General features: G+C 41.1%; 1 protein-coding gene across 5 annotated transcripts in view; it reads left to right on the top strand.

Moving 5' to 3' along the window:
- arhgap9 (Rho GTPase activating protein 9) overlaps window positions 1–24,037 on the top strand; it is a 46,877-nt gene extending 22,840 nt beyond the window's left edge. For 2 of the 5 annotated variants that reach the window (XM_085407532.1, XM_085407533.1), the window contains 17 exons: window positions 976–1,227; window positions 2,965–3,054; window positions 7,077–7,142; window positions 9,057–9,200; window positions 9,362–9,460; window positions 10,355–10,416; window positions 10,531–10,618; window positions 11,330–11,425; window positions 11,905–12,003; window positions 14,231–14,336; window positions 14,732–14,851; window positions 15,311–15,409; window positions 16,953–17,030; window positions 17,325–17,378; window positions 18,168–18,302; window positions 20,985–21,090; window positions 22,945–24,037. In XM_085407532.1, the coding sequence (XP_085263658.1) occupies window positions 976–1,227; window positions 2,965–3,054; window positions 7,077–7,142; window positions 9,057–9,200; window positions 9,362–9,460; window positions 10,355–10,416; window positions 10,531–10,618; window positions 11,330–11,425; window positions 11,905–12,003; window positions 14,231–14,336; window positions 14,732–14,851; window positions 15,311–15,409; window positions 16,953–17,030; window positions 17,325–17,378; window positions 18,168–18,302; window positions 20,985–21,090; window positions 22,945–23,131 (1,881 nt within the window). In that variant the 3' untranslated portion in view covers window positions 23,132–24,037. The remainder of the gene's footprint in view (window positions 1–975; window positions 1,228–2,964; window positions 3,055–7,076; window positions 7,143–9,056; window positions 9,201–9,361; window positions 9,461–10,354; window positions 10,417–10,530; window positions 10,619–11,329; window positions 11,426–11,904; window positions 12,004–14,230; window positions 14,337–14,731; window positions 14,852–15,310; window positions 15,410–16,952; window positions 17,031–17,324; window positions 17,379–18,167; window positions 18,303–20,984; window positions 21,091–22,944) is intronic. The other 3 variants (XM_085407534.1, XM_085407536.1, XM_085407535.1) reach the window with 3 other exon arrangements.
- Window positions 24,038–25,195: the final 1,158 nt, after the last annotated feature.

Here is a 25,195-nt window from a genome sequence, read left to right as displayed (position 1 = left end):
TGACCAGACATCTCCAATTTTTGTTTTGTCTGTTCGAAGGACATTGTTGCAGAGGCTTGTGGTTTTATCGACCGTCACTGAGGCTTGTAGAGTGTGGAGCTTTGGGGACAATTTGCTGGGACGTGCACCAAGATTGTAGCATTGTTTTAACACTCACCAGAATGCTCCAGACCTTCTTGCCGATGACCACTTAATCAAGTGTGTCTGATTAGCACCACCTATCTGCGACTTATCCTCTTAATTCCTATGAAAATGGGAAGGGTGTGCACACTACTTCTGCATTTTAGTTTAGCTTTTGTTAAAAGAATAATCCCACTCTAACATGTCAGGTTTTGTATTACATCTGAGGTTGTATTTAGAAAATTTTTGAATATTTTTTGTCACGATATGTAAAACCTGAGAATTTACCATTTTACCTTTAATGTATGGAATTAATGTTAAATGGTAAAGACTTGTGTAGAAAAACAAGAGTAAACAGTGATTGTATGAATGGGTGAATGAGGCAAGTTGTATAAAGTACTTTGAGTGCTCAGGGTAGAAAAGTGCTACATAGGAACCGTTTACATTACATTCTATTTTTTTCTTACTATTTTATTTTCCGTTTGATTAATTTATTTAGTTCATGTTTTTATTAATTTGCATTTTAAATCTTTGCATATTAATCTTTAATTTCATTAGCAGATTTTGGCAGTTTCTGTCTTACATAAAGCATCCTGTGCGATGTGGTACTTGTATATGATCCTCCTGCCAGATAAACTCAACTACTGTACACAATATGTCTGTGAAGGTTGTGTTTTGGTTTGAGGCAGAGTTCCTCAAGTTCCTTCATAATGCAATATTTATTCCTTCCTGAGCAACTTTTACATTTAAATTTCACATTTTTCCTTCTTATACACTTTTCACTTTGGCTCTCTTTCTCTACTTCCTTCCCTCTTATCTTTTCTCCTTTCCCTTGTTATTATTTATACATAAAAGGTTCCAACAGAGTCTTATCTCTCCCAGCTGTCCTGGCAGGACTCTCCACTTTATACTGAAAAGCAGACAGAGAAGCGTCAGTCACAGCCAGAGCCACCTAGCCCCGCTCCAGGTGAGCAGCCTCTTCAGATCTTGGGCCTATGGGAGCAGTACTGTGACGCGACCACAGGCAGATGGTACTATGTCAACAGCATTACCAAAGAAAGGTCCTGGAAACCTCCTCGCCGGGCCCGTGGTCAATATACCAACCAGGTAAAATATCCATCTCAACAGGAAATCCTTCAGTGTTCACTCTTCCTCCCTTAATCCAGTTTCCAGAGTTTAATGAAAGTGTCTTCTCATAAGAGAGACCATAGAAGAGGGTCAGGGTGTACAAATGAAAGAGAATGCTCATTTATATGCTCAAATGGTTTGACTGTATCAGCACTAAAAGGGACCTTTTCATTAAAAAAAGGCTTGGTTGTCATTTTTTCTTTTTACGTAGACAGAGCATTGAAGACACGGCGATCACACATCCACAGCAGGAGAGATCGATACTATGCATGTTCTCTCGTTGGCAAAGGGTCACATTGAACTTAAAATTATCTGGTGTTTTCTTGTGATCCAAAAACTTTCCAGAAGTCCTTTTCCCCATACAGAAGCAGTGGCATTGTGCTGGGTATTTTGAGGGTTTTTTGTTTCTTTTTTTTTAAATTATAATTTTACATAGGTTCATAGGTTTATTGTTACATTTGATTTTCTTGCTCAGTACCTTGGTTAGGATTCTGTGAGTTCCATTGCTTGTTTGCTAGTGTTTCCCTGTGGCATGACCCCAGCATGCCCACCATTGGTTGTTTCCCTGCTGGTAACACATCACTCATCTACATTCATTTATGATACGCACGTTGCGTGGGTATACAGTACAAAGCCCTTAGTGTCTCAAATAAGTGTTCAGCTACTTCCTGTTTTATTTTGTCACCAAAATAAAACGTACTTCTTGGAAAGCACAACTTATGTCTTGTGATTTGCTTTTCGTTTTACTTCCCGTCTCATTATCCTCGATCAGACTCACCTGTTTCTTTTTCCTTCTCGTTAATTCTTTGATTCCTGATTTACCTTGATTTTGTAACATTTTGGGGTCTTCTTGCCTCTGTTTCAGATTTTAGTTTTTGGACTTTAATCAACTAAATAAGCAGCTCTCTTTGTGCTGTTGAACTCTGCCTTTAACTTCTTTAACTTCAACATGACAAGCTCTGCAGAAAATTTTGGTTACATTCATGTTTACTTGTCTCTTCTTGTAGAAATACTATAAGTGAAAAACTGTTTAGTACATGCAGAGTCTCCACAGGTAAACGTGTGTTTCATACTGAAACTGTGCCAGAAACGCTTTCCAGAACTATGCAGTTTTTTCTGAAAGTGAAATGAGGAATTGCACGTTTAATATTAAGCCGCAGCAACTAACTGGTTAGCTTGGAATAATGTACACGAGAAAACAAGAAGAAGCCAAATGACACTGTGAACCTGACTCTGTCTAAATGTAACAAAGTCCACACACCTTTTTGTTTGTTCACTTTGTGCAGTAAATTAAAAAGAATGTTTATGAGGATTATTTGCTCAGCTGTTTATTGGCTTATTTCCTGGAAATGTCCTTTGTTTTTTCCCTTTAACCAGTCAAGCATTTCACTTTGCATGAAACAGCATTTGCTGTCAGTTTAATTTTTACATTAAGTAGTTTCAGTTGTGAAATCTTATCCTCAGCACGTTTATTTTTCAAAATATAGCAAAAGATAAATAAATAAATAAATAAAAATTAGAAAATACCATTTGCTACTTGCCGTAGAGAGCAGTCTGACAAAAGGTCCCAACTTTATTACATTTTATTATCATTATTTAAAACTGTGAATGGGTATTTATAATAACATTGGAGGCCAATCTTCTAATATTCATAATAGGTAGTTTAAGAAAGGCCCTTCCTGTTTCATATCATATACTTTTTTGCCCCTTTGGTAGGCCGGTCCAGGACAACCTCAGACGTTACCCAGGGACACCAGCCATCTGTCACTATCCCTTACTGCAGCAGGAAATGGAACAACGCACAGGGTAAGTATACTGTCCTTCTGGGGAGGCAGTAACATCCAAGTATATTGAAGCCATTTCATTTAAAACCTATTAGCTTAATTTATAGTGACACAACTTTGATGCTGCTTGTAATCCTAGAGTAGGTTTGTGAGTTGAGATGCTGAGCAATGAAGAAAATAAATAAATCATTGGGCATGGTCAACAACAATAAACGGTGCTCAGTTGGTACTTCAGGGTTAAAAGTGTGCTAAGAAAATATTCCCCACCCCGTTACACAACCACCGACACCAGTCTGAATCATTGATCCAAGGCTGGATGAGTCACTGCTGATATTTATACTACATTCTGACCTTACTATCTGAATATCACAACAGAAATTAAGCCTCATCACACCAGGCAATCTTTTCCAATTCTCTACTGTCCAGATTTGCTGAGCTCATGTAAATTGTTGAGTTTACACAAACTCAGTTTTAGTTTCTTGTTCTTAGCTGACAGGAGTACAGCCTGTTATGGTAGCAGAAGGGGTTGATTTAAGTTTAGCCAATTATGCCTTCATGTTTTGCACATCTCCGGCTTGTTCCCAGTTACTCGGCTCCTGCTATTTTTAGAAAGCTTCCTGGAAATCAATTTCTCATCAGTTGCACATGTACATTTTGGATTTGACCATGGACCTCAACTTTGGAATTTGCATGCCCTTATTTAAACATGCAGGTGTATATGTGCAATTGACCAGTGGCCTGTCCAGCACGTACCCTGCCTCTCGGCCTGTGTCAGCAGGGACAGGCTCCAGCAACCCTGCAAATCTGAATTGTTTGAGTGGATGAAAATGGATGGAACCACGGTCTGCCCTACTGACCAGAAAGTGGGTCTCAAACTTCAAAAAGGAAATCCAACTTAAAGCTTTGCTGTTTTAATACTGTGGATGTGATCCACTGAGCATCGCAAATGAGCAACTTCCAGGAAGAAATCCAAAAATAGAGGGAGAGCTGGAATGTGAGGTGCACAGTGAGACATCTATCCAGGGACAGTCAGCCAAATTTAAATCATGTATTATTTTATTAATTTTAGTTTTTTAAAAGCAGAATCACGGAGAATGTGGATTGTATATCATACACACCGCTCTCACCTCTCTCACATGGATATATTATGCGTCAACCAGAATGCACAAGATCAGCATCGTGCTCCAGATTAAAGCAGGCAGACATGCAGCCATAGGCAGCCCCCAAGGTCATAAAAAGGAGATTATATCTTTCTTGTTGTTTCATTGTTACTGACCAAATCTGTCCGTCTATCTAGATATCTGGCTATCTAGTTAGCTGTCTAACTATTTATTACATGCCCTCTCACACCCTTTCTCTCAAATGATGTGTTTCATTGGGCTCAACTCTGAAGGCAATGACAAGCTAACGCCTCTTGATGTGCCGCAAATGAGCACATGCTATTAGGGCCGCACGGAGACAGACAGAAAAGCGTTTTCAACCCAAAACATTACAAAACAGGACTAAATTTAAACCACTCAGTGAAACTTACCATCTGCCTTAAACCACCTCCTGAACTCACAGATGTCGTCAGAGTAAAAACTTTCAGGGCATCATTCATTTCATCTTCATGTTACACACAAGGAGGATTTATACTGTTCAAATGAGGAAGTAACTTTGTTGTCTATAGCAAAGGTTTTTTTTTCAGTTTAGGCAACAGATGTCAGTGTCTGAAATTGACATGTTCCCTGGATCTGTGACGACATCTACGTGGTGAAGCAAGGCAAGCAGCCTGATGCAGATTATTAGAGATAAGCATTTTGCATCTAAAGGTTGCGTTGCCTCACTGTTGCGTCAGTGTTTCAAATTTAATGTTGCTCATCAAAAAAATACCCACATGATCAAAGCAGTGATTCCCCCCCCCCCCCCCTTCAAGTCAGTTTGAGATGCATACTGTTGACCTATATGTGTCACATTTTATTCTGGGGTACATATACAACCCAACAGGAACTGCACCCGTGACACGTGTCAATGCATACTGCATGCCGCACAGGTTTATGACCCAGGTGTTAAAAGCCAAGTGGCCCATATTATTTGTTGGCCCAGATCATTCTAAAAGTCTAGTCTTTTAATTTTTAAAAGCCTTTTTAACACAGCTCATCTGTTAAAGACAGAAGCATTACGTGTATTTTTTCTTTTTTTCCCCTAGTACTTTCTAACTACCTTGACAAAAATCTGTAAATGATGAAGATAATTATACACATGACGATTTTCTGAGTCTTGCTTGTAGGGATTTGCTTCTGCGTTGTTTCATGTGAATTCTCTGAGTCAGATGAAATAGTTAATTTGATGACATCACCCTGGGAATTTTGAAAATCCCAGGGTGATGTTTCAGGGTGATGATGGTCGTTTCACTGCTTCATTTTGCAGATACACTCTTTTGCTGTGTCTTCGCAGGTTGCACAAAACATTTTATGAAATGTGATGAATTACTATTGATAAAAACTAGCAGTTACCAAAGTTTTCAGAAGGCAGACCTCAAACATCTCCTCAACAGCACTATCTGTCATGTCACAGATGTCAGATGTGGTCTTGTAAATGTAGTACAGATTACTGAACATTATTGAACATTAATTAAACATTTAGGGTGGTGGATGTCCAGCTACGTCTCAGTGTTCGTTTGTTTGCTTCTGGTTGCGTTTGTAATGCCATGAGTCGTGATGCGAGAAACTGTTTTTTGTAATTATAGTGTTGCATACTGTGTCTGTTTGGCTTGAGGCACATCACGTATCACTTTCAACAGTTCCACTTACTGTTTTTAATTTCTTATTAATTTGTAAAATGTTTAAACAACTGTCAGACTCATACTATAAAGCTATAAGTCCAAATATGCAGAACTAGCAAGAAACCACAGAACTGTGAACTTTTTTACTCTTTGTACTTTTTCATATATAATGGAGAGTTGTTACACATGGTTGTTGCTTCTTGCTGAAAAAGCCACACTCTGATCTTGCAAACAAAAACTGTTGGGCAGCTGTATTTGTGTCAAAGTTAGCAAAGTCCTGGTATGAATATTGAGCTGAGAACACACCTTCCTGTCTGAGCTGTTATAAACGAGGCTGTCTGTATCGCCTGATAAAGCTAGCTTCCCTCTAGAATGGGGAAGTAGTCATGAGCTGAGGCACAAGGGACAGATGAATGGTTTTCACATTTTTACACTCAGGCGAAAGAGCGTCACGGTATGAAAGGACAGAACGCTGAGAGCTTTAACTCGACAGATAAGACACAGAAACACGAGCTGGCCCGGACGGTACAGCTGGATACAGTCATCCAGTCAGAATGAGCACCTACGCTGTGAGTTACTTTTCTGTGTGTTCTACATTCTACTGTTGGAGCTTTGGCAGCTCATGTGAAGTTACCCAATTGTCGATTGTGGCGATATCACTTACTCATATTATCCTAATGAGAGGTGATGGTTCTGATTTTGTTATACTCACAAAAAGCACATTTGACTGTGTTTTTTTGGGTCGGTGTGAACCCCGTTCAGTATCTAGGAGCCTTTGTGTCTGAGTTAAATGAGTGCTACACGATTAACGTGTAACTCTTACTGAGTAATATCTGCCTCTTATTAACGTAAAATGAACAGGGACACGTGTGCCTGTAAATACGTCTGAGCAGCGATAGTAAAAAAGCATTTATGTGTTTTATCTGGCAGGATGTGAGCAGGGCAGAGGAAAATAGTTTGAGTGCGGTTAGATGAGTGTTGCCCTGGGTTCATTTGTACAGTTAACTGAACGATCGTATCGGTATCCTGTTTTTTAACATGGGTGTGATATTTGCCCAAACTGCTGGTTGCCTCTCTTCAATAGTGACAAGTACAGTTTTCTCAGTTTTTACATTTTTGTTATTGATTCTTAATTTGATCATTCTCTGCAGAAAATAAAATGGGCTGTTATTTTATTTGAAATTAAATATATATGTATACATATGGTAACTATACTAATCCGCCTTTGTCTTCTTGCCTCCCTCTATCTCGTTCCTTTCTCTCCTTGTGTTTCTCGTTAGCTGTCACCTGATTTCCTCTTTGGGAGCCACCAGAGGAATGCTGACAATGGCTGGCAGATGAAACAGGTAAAACTTCTCTCTACCTGCTGCACTCACCAGAGGGTATCTAATGCATTTCACCTTGACTTTCACATTATAAAACAAGTCAAAGACTAAAGCGCCCTTTACTTGCTTTACATACTCTCCCTGCACAACAGGATGCATTTGGTTAACAAAATGGGACATCATAGAACTTTTGGTGACTTTGTCTCCCATCTCGACTTTGTCACTTTGTGAGATAAAATCCTGCTTCATGGTTTGCGTGCATACAGCATCTGCTTGGCCTGACTCTTCGTCTTTAGAAGAAACCTTTAGATGACAGCCCTTCCTTGCCTTGTGCTTTTCCTTTGCAGGCCCGACTGTTAACATATTCCTGAGCATTTTGTCAGCGTTTTAAGGGCTTTTGGTGGAGGGTGTTTTCCTCATGAAAATCAATGAACTCAAGTCATTAGATTTGCAAAAAGTGCATCTGAGCTGTATTACTGTAGAATATATTAAAGTTATTGCCAGCTATGCTCTTTAGATTCTCAGAGATCAGCATTTATGCATATTAAGGTGGTGAAATAGCAATTCTTGGTGTAAAAAGAAAAGCTGTTACCCAAGCAGGTCTTACTGCAACATGTTGCATCACAGTGGGGTGTGGGTGCACTTGGTTTAAAGCCCTTTTAAAGGCCTACTCTTAGCAAAGAAGCAGATTTGGCTCTTAGTGCTAATCCTCCACATGAGGAGATGGCAAACATTAGGAGGGATATTTAGTCTGATTGTTGGAACTAGGTTACATGGATTGGGAAGTAAACTCAATTGTGGCTTTTGCTGCATGAAAAGTTAAAGTAGTGTGAATTTGTGCATCCGTTGTTTTTGTACACACAAGGGATTGTAAGCCTCAGCAGTTTGTCTGTTAAGTGCAGAGGCACGTATTGTGCCTCATTGTGTCTCTGGCAAACTCATTTGTCCCCATCTGTGTAAAAAGTTCAGTGTGGATGCTCATTGTGTTGGAGTGCTGTGTAAATATAGAAATGTGTATGTGACACTGTTGTGCAAGTAGAGCTACTGCTACGTTGTTCTTCCTCAGTTGATTAAACTATATACAATTAAATTCTGACCTCAACCTAACACAACAGAGAGAACTGAGAGTCAAAGGCTAAACCTCTCAGAGAGCTGATGCTGGGATACATCCGTATAATTTGCTGCTGCAGAGTGAGGTGAAGGATATGCAAATGGACAAATGATGGCAATAAAATATCTATTTTACATCTTTTTATAGACTTTTATGCATCTCTGTCAGAGAAAAGTGCAAAGATCAGAATCGTTATCTTGACAAAATATATTTGTCAACAAGGCCACTGTGGGTGCCAGCCCAGCTCACAGGTTGAATGGGTTAAATGCAGCCGTGTGACCCTAACCTGACACCCGTTGCTGCATGTCTGTCCAAACTCTTTGTTTCTCTCCCTGCATTTCTGTCTGTTCTTCACTGTGCTTCAAATAAAAGCGAAAAAGCCCCCCATAAAACAAGCCCACTGCAGCTGACTTGAATTACTACTTTCAGTGTCAGTATGGTTAAACTTTAAAGGTGAAGACCCAATAAAGAGATATCTTTATCATAGCACCTATGAACAGTGAAGATCAGAAGTGTGATGAAGCAGGCTGACTGATTGCGACTCCAGGCTTTGTGTGGCTGATGTTTTTCTGTTTTATTTAAACTACTAAGCATTAATAAAGAGTCATAGTTGACCTTTGAAAAGCCCTTCAGGGCCTTTGTACTGTTGTACAGTGGTTGCACATTCAGTTATTCAGAACTACACAAGTATATCAGCTCTCAGAGGCTTTAAGTACACCATTTACAGATGTGAAAAAAAATAAAATAATAGTTCAGCAAATTGCTCTTTCCTTTGGTTGTATGTTCCACCCTTTCACAACTCTCCTGAACATTTGACCTTGAAGAGCATGCAGCGTGCCGCCTCCTCTGACACCCTGAGCACGATGGCATTTAGTGACACCAGAACCCAGTGCGATGATTCTGCACCCCTGCATGATGTCAAGCAGCAACTCAACCACTCCCAGTCCATGATCCTGCCCGACAACAAGGTATTTGCCTCCCGAGCACACGCTCCACACAAGCTCATAAAGTGTTTTGACAGAGAGAAAGAGGAAACGGAGATACCCGTCAACAAATAGTTATCGCACAAAACATATGCACATACACAAACGGACAGCTGAGCAGATGACCACTGCTTCCTGTTTTTCAGCTGGTCCAGCAGTGCAGAGATTACTCCCGCAATGTGACCAACATCGTTGTGGAGCCTCCGTCTCCTGCGAGCTCGCCGGACAGTGATGGCTGCACACCGGTGAGAAAACTCCACCTGTTAATTTAAAGCTGAAGTGAAAGCATATTTCCATATATATATTTATATTTTTTTAAGGACTTGGAGAACGTGCTACTAGTTGCTTCTCTCAGCGCAGCAAGCGCTGAAGTTTTGGCTTTCACAGGACAACGAGGCTCTAAGAAATCCAGCGCTGTCAGCCAAATAATTCTTCCTAAAGCGTAAAACTGCAATGCTTATTTTCTAATAATAACAGGTTGATTTTTTAAAAAGTGGTTCTCCATAACGCATTCCTTTGTTTGCCTTAATGACAATCAACCTTTTCTTTTACTGCATGTGAGGTAGCTGGAGGTTATCCCAGCCATCATAGTGTGAGGGGTGGGGTGCACCCTGTACACATCAGGTGCATGTGCTCTTATTTGCAGGTGTTCTCTTGGTTTACTAACATTTTTCTCATAAAACAGAGCAATTCTAATTTTTGAGTATTATTTTTTTTCTACCACAGTTCATTTGCAGAAGAAGTTTAGGTTTGTAGGTCATCACTGCTTTTATACGCATACCATATTCAACACTTATGAGCCGTAAGTTCATCAATACCAGTAAATTTGTTCTTTTACCCTAAACGGGGCCATACCGCAGTGGGAGATTTTAAAGCATTTCCCCTCCTCCTATTTCTTGAATGATGCAACAGCCAAGTTTAATGCGTTTGCAAAGGATGCTGTAATATTACACAGAGGAAAATCCTGCTGTGGTGCTGTAATGTTAAAATTCAACTTGCCCTCACACACTTCTTTGTGCTCTTTTTTTTATTTACTCCACTCCTGCTTTTTCTGAGCAATGCTGCCAACGTGACACTGTAAATATCTCTGAATACTGCAGATGTTAATGTGCTTTTAAACCCTTTTAATGTGTTTCTAGGAGCTGGAGAAAGCGGGCCTGCTGAACAAGACAAAAATTGCAGAAGGTGGCCGAAAACTGAGGTGAGGCGGCTCTTAGAGAAGATGAAAAAATCATTTTTTTTGATTAATTCAGCAAGTATGATTTTGCTAAGTGAATCCCAGCTTATGAGTACATGCATTCTTGTTGGGTTGCAGGAAAAATTGGAGCCCTTCCTGGGTGGTGTTAGTGGGGAACAGTTTGGTTTTCTTCAAGGACCCCAAATCACAGACACCTTCTAGTTGGGTAAGAGCACAGACAGACTCTTTAATTAAGTATTTTAGAAAATTAATACTATTATTAGTTATTGTTTCATAAGAACGCATATGTTGTATTCCTGGGGGTTAAAAAGCTTGTATAACTAGATGAACAAGATATTATAGAGGCCAAATTTTTTGATGCCTTGGTATATATTTTTTTTATGTCCCTAGCCCACCAAAAAGAAGGCCTTTTATTGCTTGTCTAAACCTGGCTTGAGTGCCTGGATGTGGATTTGTTCATGGCATTGTTTGGTGATTCATTCGTTCTTTTTACCATTATTCCTTTCTACAAGCACCGGTGGTTTAGGGAACACCAGGAGCACTCCTACTATTGATTTTTCCCAGTTATCCAACACTTATGAATATTTTTTCTGTTTTCTTTAGATGCCAGGATTTTTAAGCCTCCACAGTTGCCATCATGTTTTGGTTTTTCTTATGTTCATCCCATTCTTGTAAAAGCCTGCTCTTTCTAACAGTCATTGGTAGTTGTAGCCTCCTGTGTTAAAGAGCAGTTTTTAATATTTTTGTTCACTGTGCTGTTAAAGTTAAAGAGGTCATGCAGACCAGTTACAGGTGTTATATGTGAAGGTTGGGCAATACAGGCTGCACAACAAAATCCAATTTTTAGAAACAAAAAGTGGTCAATTCAGGCAACTGAGTCATGAGAGTAAAAGAAAAATGTGTTTCTTATACGCAGAAACCGGGAAACAGTCGTCCTGAGAGCAGTGTGGATTTAAGAGGAGCAAAACTGCACTGGGCCAACGAGCTGTCCAGCAAGAAGAACGTCTTCAAGGTAAGAAACAAAACCCCCAAAAAGTGAAATAAAGATTGCAAAACCTGCAAGAAACTTTGACAGACCTGTGGTTTCATCCTCTTAAAATCTTTCTCAAGAATTTTTTTATTTCTGTGATCCTGGAAACGAAACACGTCGGTTTCCTTAGCAAAATGTTCCTTTGTGCTGATACACTGGGAATATACACTGGGGCTATTCTGTCAGCAGTGAGGGAAGCGAGAATGGGAAGCTTTCTTTCGCCAGCTCGGTGACCCATTCTGACGAAGAGGAAGCAGTAAAAATATTTTTAAAGAGAAATCTGATAAACTGATGAGCTAATTATAACATTACGGTCAAGCTACTACAACACGTCCAAATAATTAACTTACATGTCAACTTTTGTTAAAGTGGATTCACACAGATGAGTGGGAAAGCCAGTGGAGAGTGGGACAGTGTGTCTGGAGTTAACATGGGTCAAATGTTTTGTTTTGTTTTGTTAGTTGAGGACTGTGACAGGCAACGAGTTTCTTCTGCAGTCAGAGACGGACTCGCTGATCAGAGAGTGGTACAGCACCATCCAGAATGTCATCGACAGGCTGGTGAGAAACACACATTCACTCACAGACACACACAGCTGGACAACACAACCCTGTGGGTTTAAATATTACTGTCAGTATGTCTGTCGTTTGCCTTTAGCTACAATATGCATGCTGTTGCTCACTTTGCTCATGCATTTGGAAAATTTTACCTGTAAAACTCTGTAAAAGATTTTAAATAACCTCCTGTGTTTTTTACTTTATTAAACAATGGTGTTGTTTTGTGTTATGCTGTTTAATAAACCCTCTGTCTCATATGAGGACATCAAGGTTTTTAAAGGAAAAAAACCCTGTTGTTCAAAGATGATGGTTAGTTTTTAAACTTTTAAATAGGAGAAACTGAAAATGTATCCCAAGAAAGAAGTCATGCCTGAAGAGGTTAAATACTTCTGTTCCATTTCTAAATGTTGGTCTTTTATGACTTACGTAAAGCACTTAAAAATAATCTTTGTCTTGTAGAAAAGCTTCACTGCGGGAAGTTCTGCAAAAAATGTTTTTTTTTTTTAATGATTCATGTGTGCTAACATAGTTGTTTCCTTTGAACAATGACTGACTTTCCATTCTGCGTTTAGTAAAATCATCTGTTCTATATTTGTCGGTGCGTAAATATTTTTCCGTGAGCTTTCTAAAACCTACTTAAGTGGGCTAATACACCTATGTGCAATGTTTTCATGTGTCTGAGCGAACACACAAACTCCAAGTGGTCCCTTGGACCACTGTGAGCAACAGCAGACGTGTGCACTGTGGTCACGCCAGCATCGAATCCATCCAAGTTACATGGTTTATTAAAGTAATCAAATTACAGCATTTACATTTATGTTAGACTACTTTTAATTAACTGCTTTAGCCCACTTACAATGAAAATTAAAAAGCAATCTTGTTCATGACCTGTGTAGTATGTTAACACTATTGGAAGTAAAAATCACTTGAACTCCAATTTTGAAAACACAACTTTCTTCTTTTATTTTATTTTATTTTATTTTATTTTATTTTTATAAAGCGCTGACTTGTATTATGAGTCTGTGGTCTGGGAGAGAATCCTGTAACTCTCTGTCTGCAAAATACAGTATATAATAATGAATGTTGGGCAATTAATTATACAGTTACTTCTTCAAAAAAAGTTACTGAGTTTTGCAAACAACAAAGTTTTTTGCAGCTGTTTACCTAAAAATGCAGCCAAGTGCGGTTTTTTAAATAAACATTTCAAACTATTTACAGAACAATCAGCTGCTCTGCATCAAATCTGATGCCACACAAATTATTTGTGCCGCTCCAAAAAATAATTTGTCCACTATGAGATAAAGGAGAACAACAGCCTGATACCTGCAGGCCTGACAACAGCAGATGTATCACTGCTGTAACACCTGTAACATTCAGCAGTCGCCTCATTGTTCTGACACACAACAAAACTATTGACTACACTACACACTAACTACACAATATTTGCGTAAAACGTCACAAATCTCTCACATCTCAAAACACCGCCGTCACTTCTAAAACTTCCCCCTTCCTAAAAAACTAAATGCTATGTTGCCATATCATTTTTTGATTGGTCGACATGGTACATTTTTCCACCAGTAGGAAAGGGTGGGGGTGTTTTGGTTTCGTCTTTGCTCACAGGTGGAGAGCGCTTTCCTTATAAAACGCAGTTTTTACCGTTTCTTCCCGCAGTAAATATAAACAACGACAGTATTCAGGAAGAAAACCAAACATTGCAAATATTTTTATCATAACTCTGGTTTTACGTGGCCGATCAACACAATTTAAAAACTGGTATAAAGTCCACACTTTTCCCGTCAGTTGTTCCGTCTGTCCTGCTCACATCTCCAATGGTTGTACACGTTGTCATTAACGTGGCTTCACTCCACATCAGCCACGCCGCTTTGCCAGCTAAAACACCGGTGTCGGCACACAAGGACGCTGTCATAGCCTGTCAACGACGTTGATTAGCTGCGTATATACGAATGTGAATCGCATCATTGGCTGGACTATGGGATAAGGTGGCATCGTTCTAATCCCATACGGGAGCAGCCAGTCACTGACTGACTCACACTGCAAAACAGAATTGTTGAAATTTTAATTTTAATTTCAATTCAGGTTAGATTTTTTTTTCTGTGCGCAGAGACCGTGCCAGCAGTGCGCAATTGCGCCTGCGCCCAGCTTAGAGGGAACATTGCACGTGCATCTCTGTAATGTCATTAACACACTGCTCCCTCTGGCTGCTTTTCAGGACCGTGAGAATCCGTTAGACAACGTCCTTCTGTACTCTCTGAGGAGGGCGGGCAGCGTGGAGATGCTGGACCAAAGCGGTGACGAGGACGACAGGCGACCATCTCGTAAGCCATCCTCACCTGATGCCTCGCTTCTTTCCCTGATGCCACCATCTAAAAGCCCTCCCTGCCCCCCACTCCACTTTAATCACATCCTTTCTCTCCATCATCATCATCATCCCTGTTTTTTCTAAACTTCCACACAGGCTTCTTGCATCCCTCCATCCTGTCTTCCATCCTCTCCTCTATCCAGCCCACTTACATTTTCACCCATCCTCCCTGGCAGATAATCCCCTCGTCCGTCCTCTCCCACCTCCGCCGTCGGCCCGCCCTCCCGCTTTTCATTCTCACCACCATCCCCTCTCATCTGCTTTCCTGCCCCACAGCCGAATGCCCCACACTGACCTCCTCCTCTTCCTTCTCTTTCCCTTCCTCCTCCTCCCGCTTCCCTCCTTCTGCAGTCCCTCGCTCGACGTCCAACCTGGAAAACACAGAGAGGAAAAGAGTGAAGACGCGGCTGAAGAAGCTGATCCTAAAGAGACCTCCTCTACAGGCCCTGCAGGAGAAAGGGCTCATTAAAGGTGAGATTTCTTTTTGAAGTCGCAGACCATTTAAATGCAAGTATCCTTTATTCAGCAGTATACAGGGTGAATCACAAAGTACATGTTCTCTTTGGCTTAGTTATTAATATTACACGGCTGTGCTCTTACAGCAGAAACTGTTGCCTTTTAACTGAATTCCATCAGAGATAGGCAGCCAGGAAGTCTCAGCATTTATCTATAGTCCAACGATAGTATACAAGTATACAGCACAGGGCATGAGTTGCATTGCATCATCCAGTCTGAGTTAACTTTTCTGGTGGGAACGGAGTCAAACATGAAGGTTTTCTCCCAGAGTGAACAGAAAACTTATCAGTAAATTAACTTGGAGCTCTTACATCATGTCTTGGTTGAAAAAAAAAATGTGCATGCAATCATCTGAGAAACACGTCTAAACAGACATAAAAAGCATGTTTGTGTCCACCTGTCATCGGCCCTCAGATCAGGTGTTTGGATGCAGTCTGGAGATGCTCTGTGAGAGGGAGAGAAGCACCGTCCCTCGCTTCGTCAGACTTTGTACTGAAGCTGTGGAAAGGAGAGGTACAGTCGCTGCAAACACACCTCCTGCTAATTTGATTCCCAACTCAAAGTGAACACATGAGAAATCACCCTCAGCCCTGTTTTGAGCGCAGTTTGACAGCAACTCTGAGCTCACGGTCCTCACAGTTCTTTGGCAGAACTCACCAAACACAAAGTCACTGATTGCCCGACAGAAAGCAGACACGAAATGTTCAGATTCGCAGAAGAGATCTTGACAGCTTGGCAGCCTGAAAAAGGTCTAAATGAGAGAAAATTGAGTTGTTTAGAGGCTGTTAAGAAACAATGCAGCGATAAATATTTAAGACACGGGAGAAAATGTGTGTGTTTTAGGGCTTTAAAAACCAGTTTGTGATGAATAAATAAAGATCTCTTGGGAGCAATACTTTCAGATCAAGACTTTTAACTATGTTTAAGGGTATGGAACAAACTTTAGGACAAAGTAAGCCAAACTTTACTGATAATTTCTGCACATATCATATATAATAATGAAATTAAGAGCATCTGATCTTTTCCCAAGTGTTAGGTATACAGGTTGCCATACTACTAGTTAAAGCAGGATGAAAAATACCCACCTTTTTCTTCATCTTACCAACTTTTCAAAGCCTGTATGAATTCATTTGAATGTCAGAGATGACTAAGATATTATAATGAGCAATTTATTCACATCTGAGAAGCTTGGACCAGTTGATGATTATTTTAAGTGGTTACATAATTAACTGATTCTTCATATTTAAAACAGATTGTAAAGCAATGTGTGGTTTTGGATTATAGTTTAATCTGAATAAATAAGTTGCTGGATAACAAAAATATTTTTCTAACTTAGAAATGTATCCCGTTCACCAGGCCAGCTTTAGCCAGTAACCAGCTGCAGATTTAGATTTCATGTGACTGAGTGAAGTCAGTTCCAGCAACATGAAACATTAAGTGTTAGCGAGTGACTGTGAAGCGGTGTGCCTTATTTAAAGGTCACGCTACAGTTAACCATTTCACGTGATGGTTTTACAGAAAGAAAAATGCTCAATAGCAGCGTCAGCGCAGGATACTTATAATCAATATGTCCGAAAGATTAAAATGTCAGGCTTGTTTTACAGCTTCTAATACTGAAAGCAGTGTGAGGAAAGCTGAAACTTAGAGCATTAGTACTCCTTTGTAACTGCTTCATCGAGCAGCATGGTGTGAAACGCGAAGAGGAAGTTTAAATGTATTCATAGGCCTGGTCATATCCATGATTATGCTTTTGCATGAGCACATGATCAGACTTTTTTTTTAAGGTTTTGAAAACTGCTCTACTTACGTCTCCACTTACGCAACATAACAAACTGCATAACCTCTGCATACTGAATTATTGATTTGCAGAAGATTTGGCTGCCAAGAACAGCAAAACAATGAAGTGAGCTCAGACCGGCTCACAACTGAAGACACAATCTCTATCACTCATGAATCTTAAAAAACATGGTCATGTGATACTTTCATTTTGACTTTGATTATCTTAGGCAGCGGTGGAGATCCCCTTGTCTAGCATGCTTTGTTTGGTGTGTTGCAGGTCTGGAGACCGACGGCATCTACAGAGTATCAGGAAACCTGGCTGTGATACAGAAACTGCGCTTTCTGGTGAACCACGGTAAGGATGCAGGGGAGGGTGGGAAACTACTGACGATAACTGTTCTGTAATAACAGGGGGGGGAAATATGAAGAAATTTAGGAGAGGATCAAAGTTGGCCTGTTTTTTTTTTTTCCTTTTTAGCAGAAATGATCTGTTTCAGTCGCTTAAAACCAAGACTAAATTTATCTCATGATGTTTTGTTTCAGAGTGCGTAACATAATGTTTGAAATCAGTCACTGTCCCACACTACACGACATCCTTATGATAACAGACACGGGGAAAAGCTGCCTGAGTAACTGTTGGTTTTTGCAGAGCGAGCGGTGACTACCGATGGCCGTTACATGTTCCCAGCGGAGTTGGTACAAGGTACATTCGGGCAGACAAGGCAAACCGCCGTTTTCACATCTTACTCAGCCTGCTTGGTTTTTGTGCATTATGTGTTGCATAATGTGAACACCTCAGTCAGAACCTCCCAAAAATACTCACCCACAGACTGAAGCGCAGAGCCGATCCGAGGCGCAGACGGGCAGCAAACTTTTCTCTTTTTTGTGTGGATGTGTGTGTTACCATTTGCTTAATGTATGTGTGTCCCTTAGGCTTTTGTGCTTCAAGTTTTCTGATGTAATAATGTGCAGCAGGTTGTACAGCGGCTTCTCACACAGTCCGTGGCTGCCACCAAGTGGCTGAAACAGAGAATCAGCTGCTCGTGAAGCGCTCTACTCCCCCAGCAACATCTCTGATGTTTCACATCATAAGAAAATAGAGATTTGTTGACTGCCGTATATCAATATCAGCCTCAAATTCGTTTCAGTGCCTCTTATAATCCAACATGAGAAGCATTAGTCTGGCTTGTGTCTAAAAAACAAGTGTGCTTTATCCTTTAAAGTGTGTGTGTACTTGTGCGCCAGTGTGTTTGTGCTTGTTACTTTTACAGAGCATCTCTATCTCCCTCCTGCAGCTACAAGCCTTCATGTTACGCCTCAGTGCTGAAGTGAATTTACACTTTGCTTATGTCAGCCAATCCTGTGACAATTGTGACTCTAAATTTAAACTCTTTGTCTCTGTATGTCGTATCCCTCTCGCCTTTCCTTTACTTCCCCTGACCCCGTCTGGCTGAATCTCTCCTCATCCTCCTCCTCTCCCTCTCTGTCTCAGAGGAGAAGTTGAATTTGGACGAGAGCGAGTGGGAGGACATACATGTCATCACGGGAGCTTTGAAACTCTTCTTTCGCGAGCTTCCCGAGCCCCTCGTGCCGTACGGCTTCTTCACCGACATTGTGGAGACAGTCAGTGAGTAACCAGTTTCAGCCCCGGACTGTTTATTTTGTAATCTGTATAAATATTCTAGATTAGGAGTGTGAAGTTAATTTTCCCACACGACTGGAAAACTGGGACTGCCCTCCACCACAGTCCCTGTTTCCGTTGGGAAAATGAATCGCCCACCCCCATCTTGAAAATAACTCAAATAGATTCTCATAACCTTTTGCCTCGTGCGCATGAAGTCAATTTTTAATGTGCTTCGTGTTTGAGGTGAGATATATTTAGGCTCAGGAAGATATTTGTCATTTCGTGCCTTTTACTTGGTAATAATGGTCCAGGCGATGCAGCTGCACAGTCAGCTTCTTAAACGTCTAGACCACCAGGACGCCCACTTTTTAATTTCACATATTATTTTCCTCTGTTGTAGTATTTTGAATACACACAACACGACTGTGGTCTTACTGAGTCAAAACCAGCGTAGGCTTGGTTAGAATCTTAAATCGTTTTCACTTTGTTTTCACACTTCACTCGACTCCCTTTCCATGTTTAGAAAATGTTATATCGTTATACTGATGCAGCATTTGCGTAAACACACACATACAGTGGGGCAAAAAAGTATTTAGTCAGCCACCGATTGTGCAAGTTCCCCCACTTAAAATGATGACAGAGGTCAGTAATTTGCACCAGAGGTACACTTCAACTGTGAGAGACAGAATGTGAAAAAAAAAATCCATGAATCCACATGGTAGGATTTGTAAAGAATTTATTCGTAAATTAGGGTGGAAAATAAGTATTTGGTCACCTCAAACAAGGAAAATCTCTGGCTCTCACAGACCTGTAACGTCTTCTGTAAGAAGCTTTTCTGTCCCCCACTCGTTACCTGTATGAATGGCACCTGTTTGAACCCATCGTCTGTATAAAAGACACCTGTCCACAGCCTCAAACAGTCAGACTCCAAACTCCGCCATGGCCAAGACCAAAGAGCTTTCGAAGGACACCAGGAAAAGTATTGTAGACCTGCACCAGACTGGGAAGAGTGAATCTACAATAGGCAAGCAGCTTGGTGTGAAAAAATCAACTGTGGGAGCAATCATCAGAAAATGGAAGACATACAAGACCACTGATAATCTCCCTCGATCTGGGGCTCCACGCAAGATCTCATCCCGTGGGGTCAAAATGATCATGAGAACGGTGAGCAAAGATCCCAGAACCACACGGGGGGACCTGGTGAATGACCTGCAGAGAGCTGGGACCAAAGTAACAAAGGTCACCATCAGTAACACACTACAACGGCAGGGAATCAAATCCCGCAGTGCCAGACGTGTTCCGCTGCTGAAGCCAGTGCATGTCCAGGCCCGTCTGAAGTTTGCCAGAGAGCACATGGATGATACAGCAGAGGATTGGGAGAATGTCATGTGGTCAGATGAAACCAAAGTAGAACTTTTTGGTATAAACTCAACTCGTCGTGTTTGGAGGAAGAAGAATACTGAGTTGCATCCCAAGAACACCATACCTACTGTGAAGCACGGGGGTGGAAACATCATGCTATGGGGCTGTTTTTCTGCCAAGGGGACAGGACGACTGATCCGTGTTAAGGACAGAATGAATGGGGCCATGTATCGTGAGATTTTGAGCCAAAACCTCCTTCCATCAGTGAGAACTTTGAAGATGAAACGAGGCTGGGTCTTCCAACATGACAATGATCCAAAACACACCGCCCGGGCAACAAAGGAGTGGCTCCGTAAGAAGCATTTGAAAGTCCTGGAGTGGCCTAGCCAGTCTCCAGACCTCAACCCCATAGAAAATCTGTGGCGGGAGTTGAAAGTCCGTGTTGCTCGGCGACAGCCCCAAAACATCACTGCTCTCGAGAAGATCTGCATGGAGGAATGGGCCAAAATACCAGCTACTGTGTGTGCAAACCTGGTAAAGGCAAATTACTGACCTCTGTCATCATTTTAAGTGGGGGAACTTGCACAATCGGTGGCTGACTAAATACTTTTTTGCCCCACTGTATGTGTAAATAAATAAAAATCTTTACATTTTACGTCCTCAAACTTTCTCACACAGCTGTGTTGAAAGGCATTTTTGTGAAGCTCTGTTTGAGTTGAACTGGAAACTTGTCACAGACGCCGTAAAACGATCAACAATTTTACAATTTACTTTCACATGCACTACATTTTTTTCCCTCCTTAAAATGTGAATCTTAAAAAGCCACAAATATTCAATTAAAAAAGGCCAGTGATGTGTCAGAATGACTCTTAAATAGTTTTTTGCATCGACTCCAGCAAACACTTATTATTAGTTTCACTTTATTTGTTATCTTTTGTGAGAATTTGCTGACAGTGAGAGTTGCGTTTCCTTTACTTATGTTCAGATTTCCTGCGCTTACATGATATGGCACTTTATCTCATTATCTTCTACTTATGCTTAAAGACAGGCAGGCAGACAATCTGGCATCTTACAGTAATTCCTCTTAGTAGAACATTAGCATATTAAAGATCAGGAAAATATTTTAAAAATGCATTTTGTCATCGATGCATTGGACACTTTTTGTAGACTGTGGGCACATGGATTGATCTGCAGATAAAGTGTATCCGATTAGATAGCGGATGCTCGTAATATGATATCAGTTGGGGGATGTGTCTAAAAATGCTAATAAAATGCATGATGACACTTGGCCTGATCTGATGCATATCTTGCTCTGTGTTGCAGAAATGTCAGACTATATGGACAAAATCGATCGCTTGAAGTGTCTGGTGCTCAACATGCCTCCTCCAAACCACGACACGCTACAGTTCATGTGCCGCCACCTCAAACGGTGAGAATAACCCACGTCTAGTGTTTATTCTACTGATGTCTTCGTGTTTTTTTCTTTAGTCTGTGCCTGTTTTTATTGCCTGTAATGGTTCCAGTGCCCTTAAATGGGTAGAGTTCATAATGTTGGGTATTTCCTCGAGGCATTTAGGGACAAATGAATGAACCAGATGCCCTGGTAGGAAAGGAAAATATCTTCCTTTTCTTTTAAAACCTGACCACAAGAGGGGGCACTTCCCTCGTTGGTCTCCGAAATTTCTGTCGGGGATTCTTTGGCCACAGCTCTCAAAGTATGCCAGCGCTGAACCGGGATCACACTGTTGTTAACTTTGGGTCCCTGTGAAGATGAAAAGGCTGGAGGAAGATGAATGGTGTACAATGTTCTGCGAGCCAGTTCCTTTTACAGTACATAAAATGTGTGTTTTTTACCGCCTATGGTTTTTCCTTCCACTCCAGGGGTGAGTGTTCGTGTTCTGAGGACGATATTTGTGCCAGGGTGTGGTGGGCCCCATGAATTTGTCAACTCTGTGTCTTTCTCTCATTTTCTCTCCGCTGTCATTCCTTTCTCTGTTTCTCATTTATTATCTCGCTCCTTAATCAGGTCCCTCGCCTCCTCTTTTCCTGGCACGCTACCCACCTTTCCTGACTTCCTCTTTGTCCCTCTTTTCTCTCTTTTCACTCTCCCTTTCCTCTTCCTCCTTATGTCCTCCTCTTTTGATCCCTTTCTCCTTGTTCTCCCTCTTCCTGCTCGCTCTTCCCTCCCCCCCCCTCGCTCTCCTACTTGCCTCGAAGGTCCCATGGGAGCCTTGTGGTTCGTCTGCTGGAAGGCATACCAACACCACCGCCGCCACCACTGGAACCTCTCTCTCGTTCTCTCTCTTCTCCCTCTTCCTCGCTCGCTTCTTTTTTCCCCTCTTCCCTCTCCTCTCTCCCTTTTTTCCTCCTCTCTTTTTAATGTGGAAGTTTTGAGCAATTGCTGGCTGCTTCTGTGGCTTGGTGGGAATGGCATTTTTAGAAGAATGCCTCATGCTGTGGCTTTAACCATTCCTTAGTTCCCCCCCTAATCACACACACACACACTGTAACACACACATACGCTAGCATAGGTGGATGCAAGCAGCGGATTTAGAACACTTTTGTGCACAGATCCACGTTATAAAACCCAGATGCATGTACGTGAAAATAGATGCAAAAGCAAGGTGTGACAGATGGATATACAAGTTGATTCTTGTAGCTGACTTCCTGAGTTAAGTAAAAATTATAAAGATGTCACATCGTGACCACAAACATGAACCTTTAGGGGAAGGTTAGTTGTGGTCTCTATGCTTGCTCTATAACTTGACACGAGTCTGCAGTTGTGCTTGCAACTCTGTGAAAGTAAATGCTAATGGATGTATGCCAACACGAGCACAAGAGCAGTGCTAACGCTGCTATAGCCGCGTCCACTTTCTCAGTTTAGGGATTTAGCAGGATAACACTTGATGATTAGTTAAACTTTAATCTGATCATGACTCCAGCCAAAATGTTTCACGCCCATCCTGAGCTGTGCCATGTGTAGCTACTTCAGTGCTACTCCATCCAACAGCGGTTGAGACCTTTCACTCAAAACCACAAATGTCAACCTCATGCTGGTTTTAAGGAAATGTCAGGGATCACCAAAGTCAGTAAAGTCCATCCACTAGTTGCTGGGATATTTCAGTCTGAGCTAATGTGGTGGGAATGGATGACATCCCTAGAATCACTGAGCACGTGTCTCTAAAAATTCAGAAGCCGAAGCGATTCCAAATCCTTTTTGTCGGCAAAATTTAATATTTAAGGAGTTATTAACCTGCGCTGTCCACTCTCTCGTTTCCCGCAGAGTGTTGGAGCAATCTGAAACGAACAGAATGACCACCCAGAACATCGGCATTGTGTTCGGGCCGACCCTGATGCGCCCAGAGCGGGATAACGGCAACATGGCAGTGAACATGGTTTACCAAAATCAGGCAGTGGAGCTCATCCTCACCGAATTTGACCACATCTTCGGAACGAGAGGCCTCTCTTGATCTTTTGCTCCTTGACATCAGACAAAAGCACAAGTTTTGGAGCATTTGTCTTCCCTGCCTGTTGACTCATATGGTGTAAAATGGATTTCACATCAAAAGATAATTACGGGTTAAAAAGAACCAGGACAGAAAGCTGCTAATCATGACATCTGGCGTCCATATAAAGCCATGCTAAAACAATAATAGTAAAACAAGCCAATTTTAGCTCCAGTACTTGTGCCTTTGACTGCAGATGTGGAGCCCAGCCCCGGTGAACTTCACTGCTGGAACAGACGCCTCCTTGTCACTTTTCCTTGATGTTTCAGACTTGATCCAGATAAATAAAAAGCCGTAAAAGCGATAAATCTTCTCCAGCCTGTCCTGCTAGCGTGTTTCAGTTGGTAATAATCGAGGATTGGGAGGAGGAATGTGTCTTAAGCTAGCACTGAAACAAAACTTGGCGAAACCATCTCACTGTGAAAACACATGCACCAGCACCTCTTCAAACAAGGATGGACAGATCCTGCCTGGATAGACGTGCACAGGTGCCCACATCTCCACCATTTTTGCAGGGTTTATTCGAAGGAAAAAAAAGTAAAAGCATGAATTCAGTGGCAGGATGAATGTGCCAACAAGGCAGAAAATGTTCCTTTTTACCAAATAGTACTTTGTAGTGTCAGAGCAACCCTTATTTTACTAATTTGAATCTGTCTTCTATTTTTAATAGTGCAAATTCCTAATGTTAAGTTAAATATATTGTTGTAAATATGTGAAATACTGTCTTTCTCATCTAGTAGCACTTTGCATACAGTGTTCAACCTAAATATTACAATTAGCTAAATTCAAACTGATACTTTTGCTTTGAAATGAAGAGTGTTGGATCTGACTGTTTACTCCTCCTGCAATAAAAATATGTGAACAAACTGATTTGAGCCACATTATGATATTTGCTCAGGATGTGTCCTGTCAGGTTGTTTGTTGTTTGAGCGATGGGTTCGCGTGAGAGATAGTAGAAGCGTGTGGAGCTATGCGGGCCTCGGAGACTCGGCGGGCGGAGGCATCCCCTGTGATTGGTGCAAATGCTGCTTTTAATAACAGAACAAAAGAGGAACTGGAAATGCATATGTTTTAAAAATGTGGATTTTCCCCCCAAACCCTCTCACTCGCTCACTCTGTGGCCTGGGTAATTTTATATTGACTGTGGGTTTGGCAAAAGACAAAAAAGAGCAGAAAAGAGGCACTGCTGTGGGGGTGGTGGTGGAGGGGGCTCTGCTCTGTTTTATTGGATGTATTTATTCATTTTTATGTTTGTATTATTTCAAGTCATGTGAGCACATTGGGAGGGGCTAAGATTATGTGCGGATGATTGATCAGGGAGTCTATGGTGCGCTTCCAGTTTGCTGCTTAAATTTGATCAACTTTTCACCGTAGACAAAGCATGTGGCTTGTGTGCATTTACTGCATTTACATTTACAATATGGCCATCAGTCAGCACTGCTGGCTTTTCATTTGTTTATTTTAATTTCTTTGTTTTATTTCTTCATCCAAACTTTCAAAATCATACCGAATGTTTCCATTTATGACACCGAGATAATGTAAACACGTGGAAGCACGTGATCCAGCCTATATTTCGTAACGATATCTCGCTATGTGTTTTTTGAATGCTCTCCTAATCCTGAAACTGAAGAGAAATTTCTGTTGGTAGAAACCAGATGGCATTAAAGCGCCGTCTGACCAAGACCAAGCTCTGTGATGTGTTTTATTTCGCTTTGGTGCGATGGTGCTAATCAGCCCCTAAAACTCTAATCAGACAGAGACAGAAACAAACAGACCTCGCTCCTAATCAGCAATTTGTTGGCATCAAAAGTCAGACTCTATTACATCATCCTTACTTTGTTCTTGCTTTGACTTATTTATTGCATGATATATATTTAAAGTAAAGCAAAACACAGCTTGTGCTTTTGTGTCAGGATGCAGACAAGACAGCAGATGTGCTGCAGGCTCGTGGAGAAATTAGTTTACCAATGCATTTTTTAACTGCATTTTTTCGCACACGCAACTCTTTTTTTTTTTTTTTCTGATTGA

The sequence above is a fragment of the Rhamphochromis longiceps genome, linkage group LG5, assembly GCF_057381845.1.
Source record: "Rhamphochromis longiceps isolate RC_006_pf linkage group LG5, R_longiceps_female_GT1.1, whole genome shotgun sequence".
NCBI classification, from domain to species: Eukaryota; Metazoa; Chordata; class Actinopteri; order Cichliformes; family Cichlidae; genus Rhamphochromis; species Rhamphochromis longiceps.
This window is presented reverse-complemented; position numbering and strand designations above follow the sequence as displayed.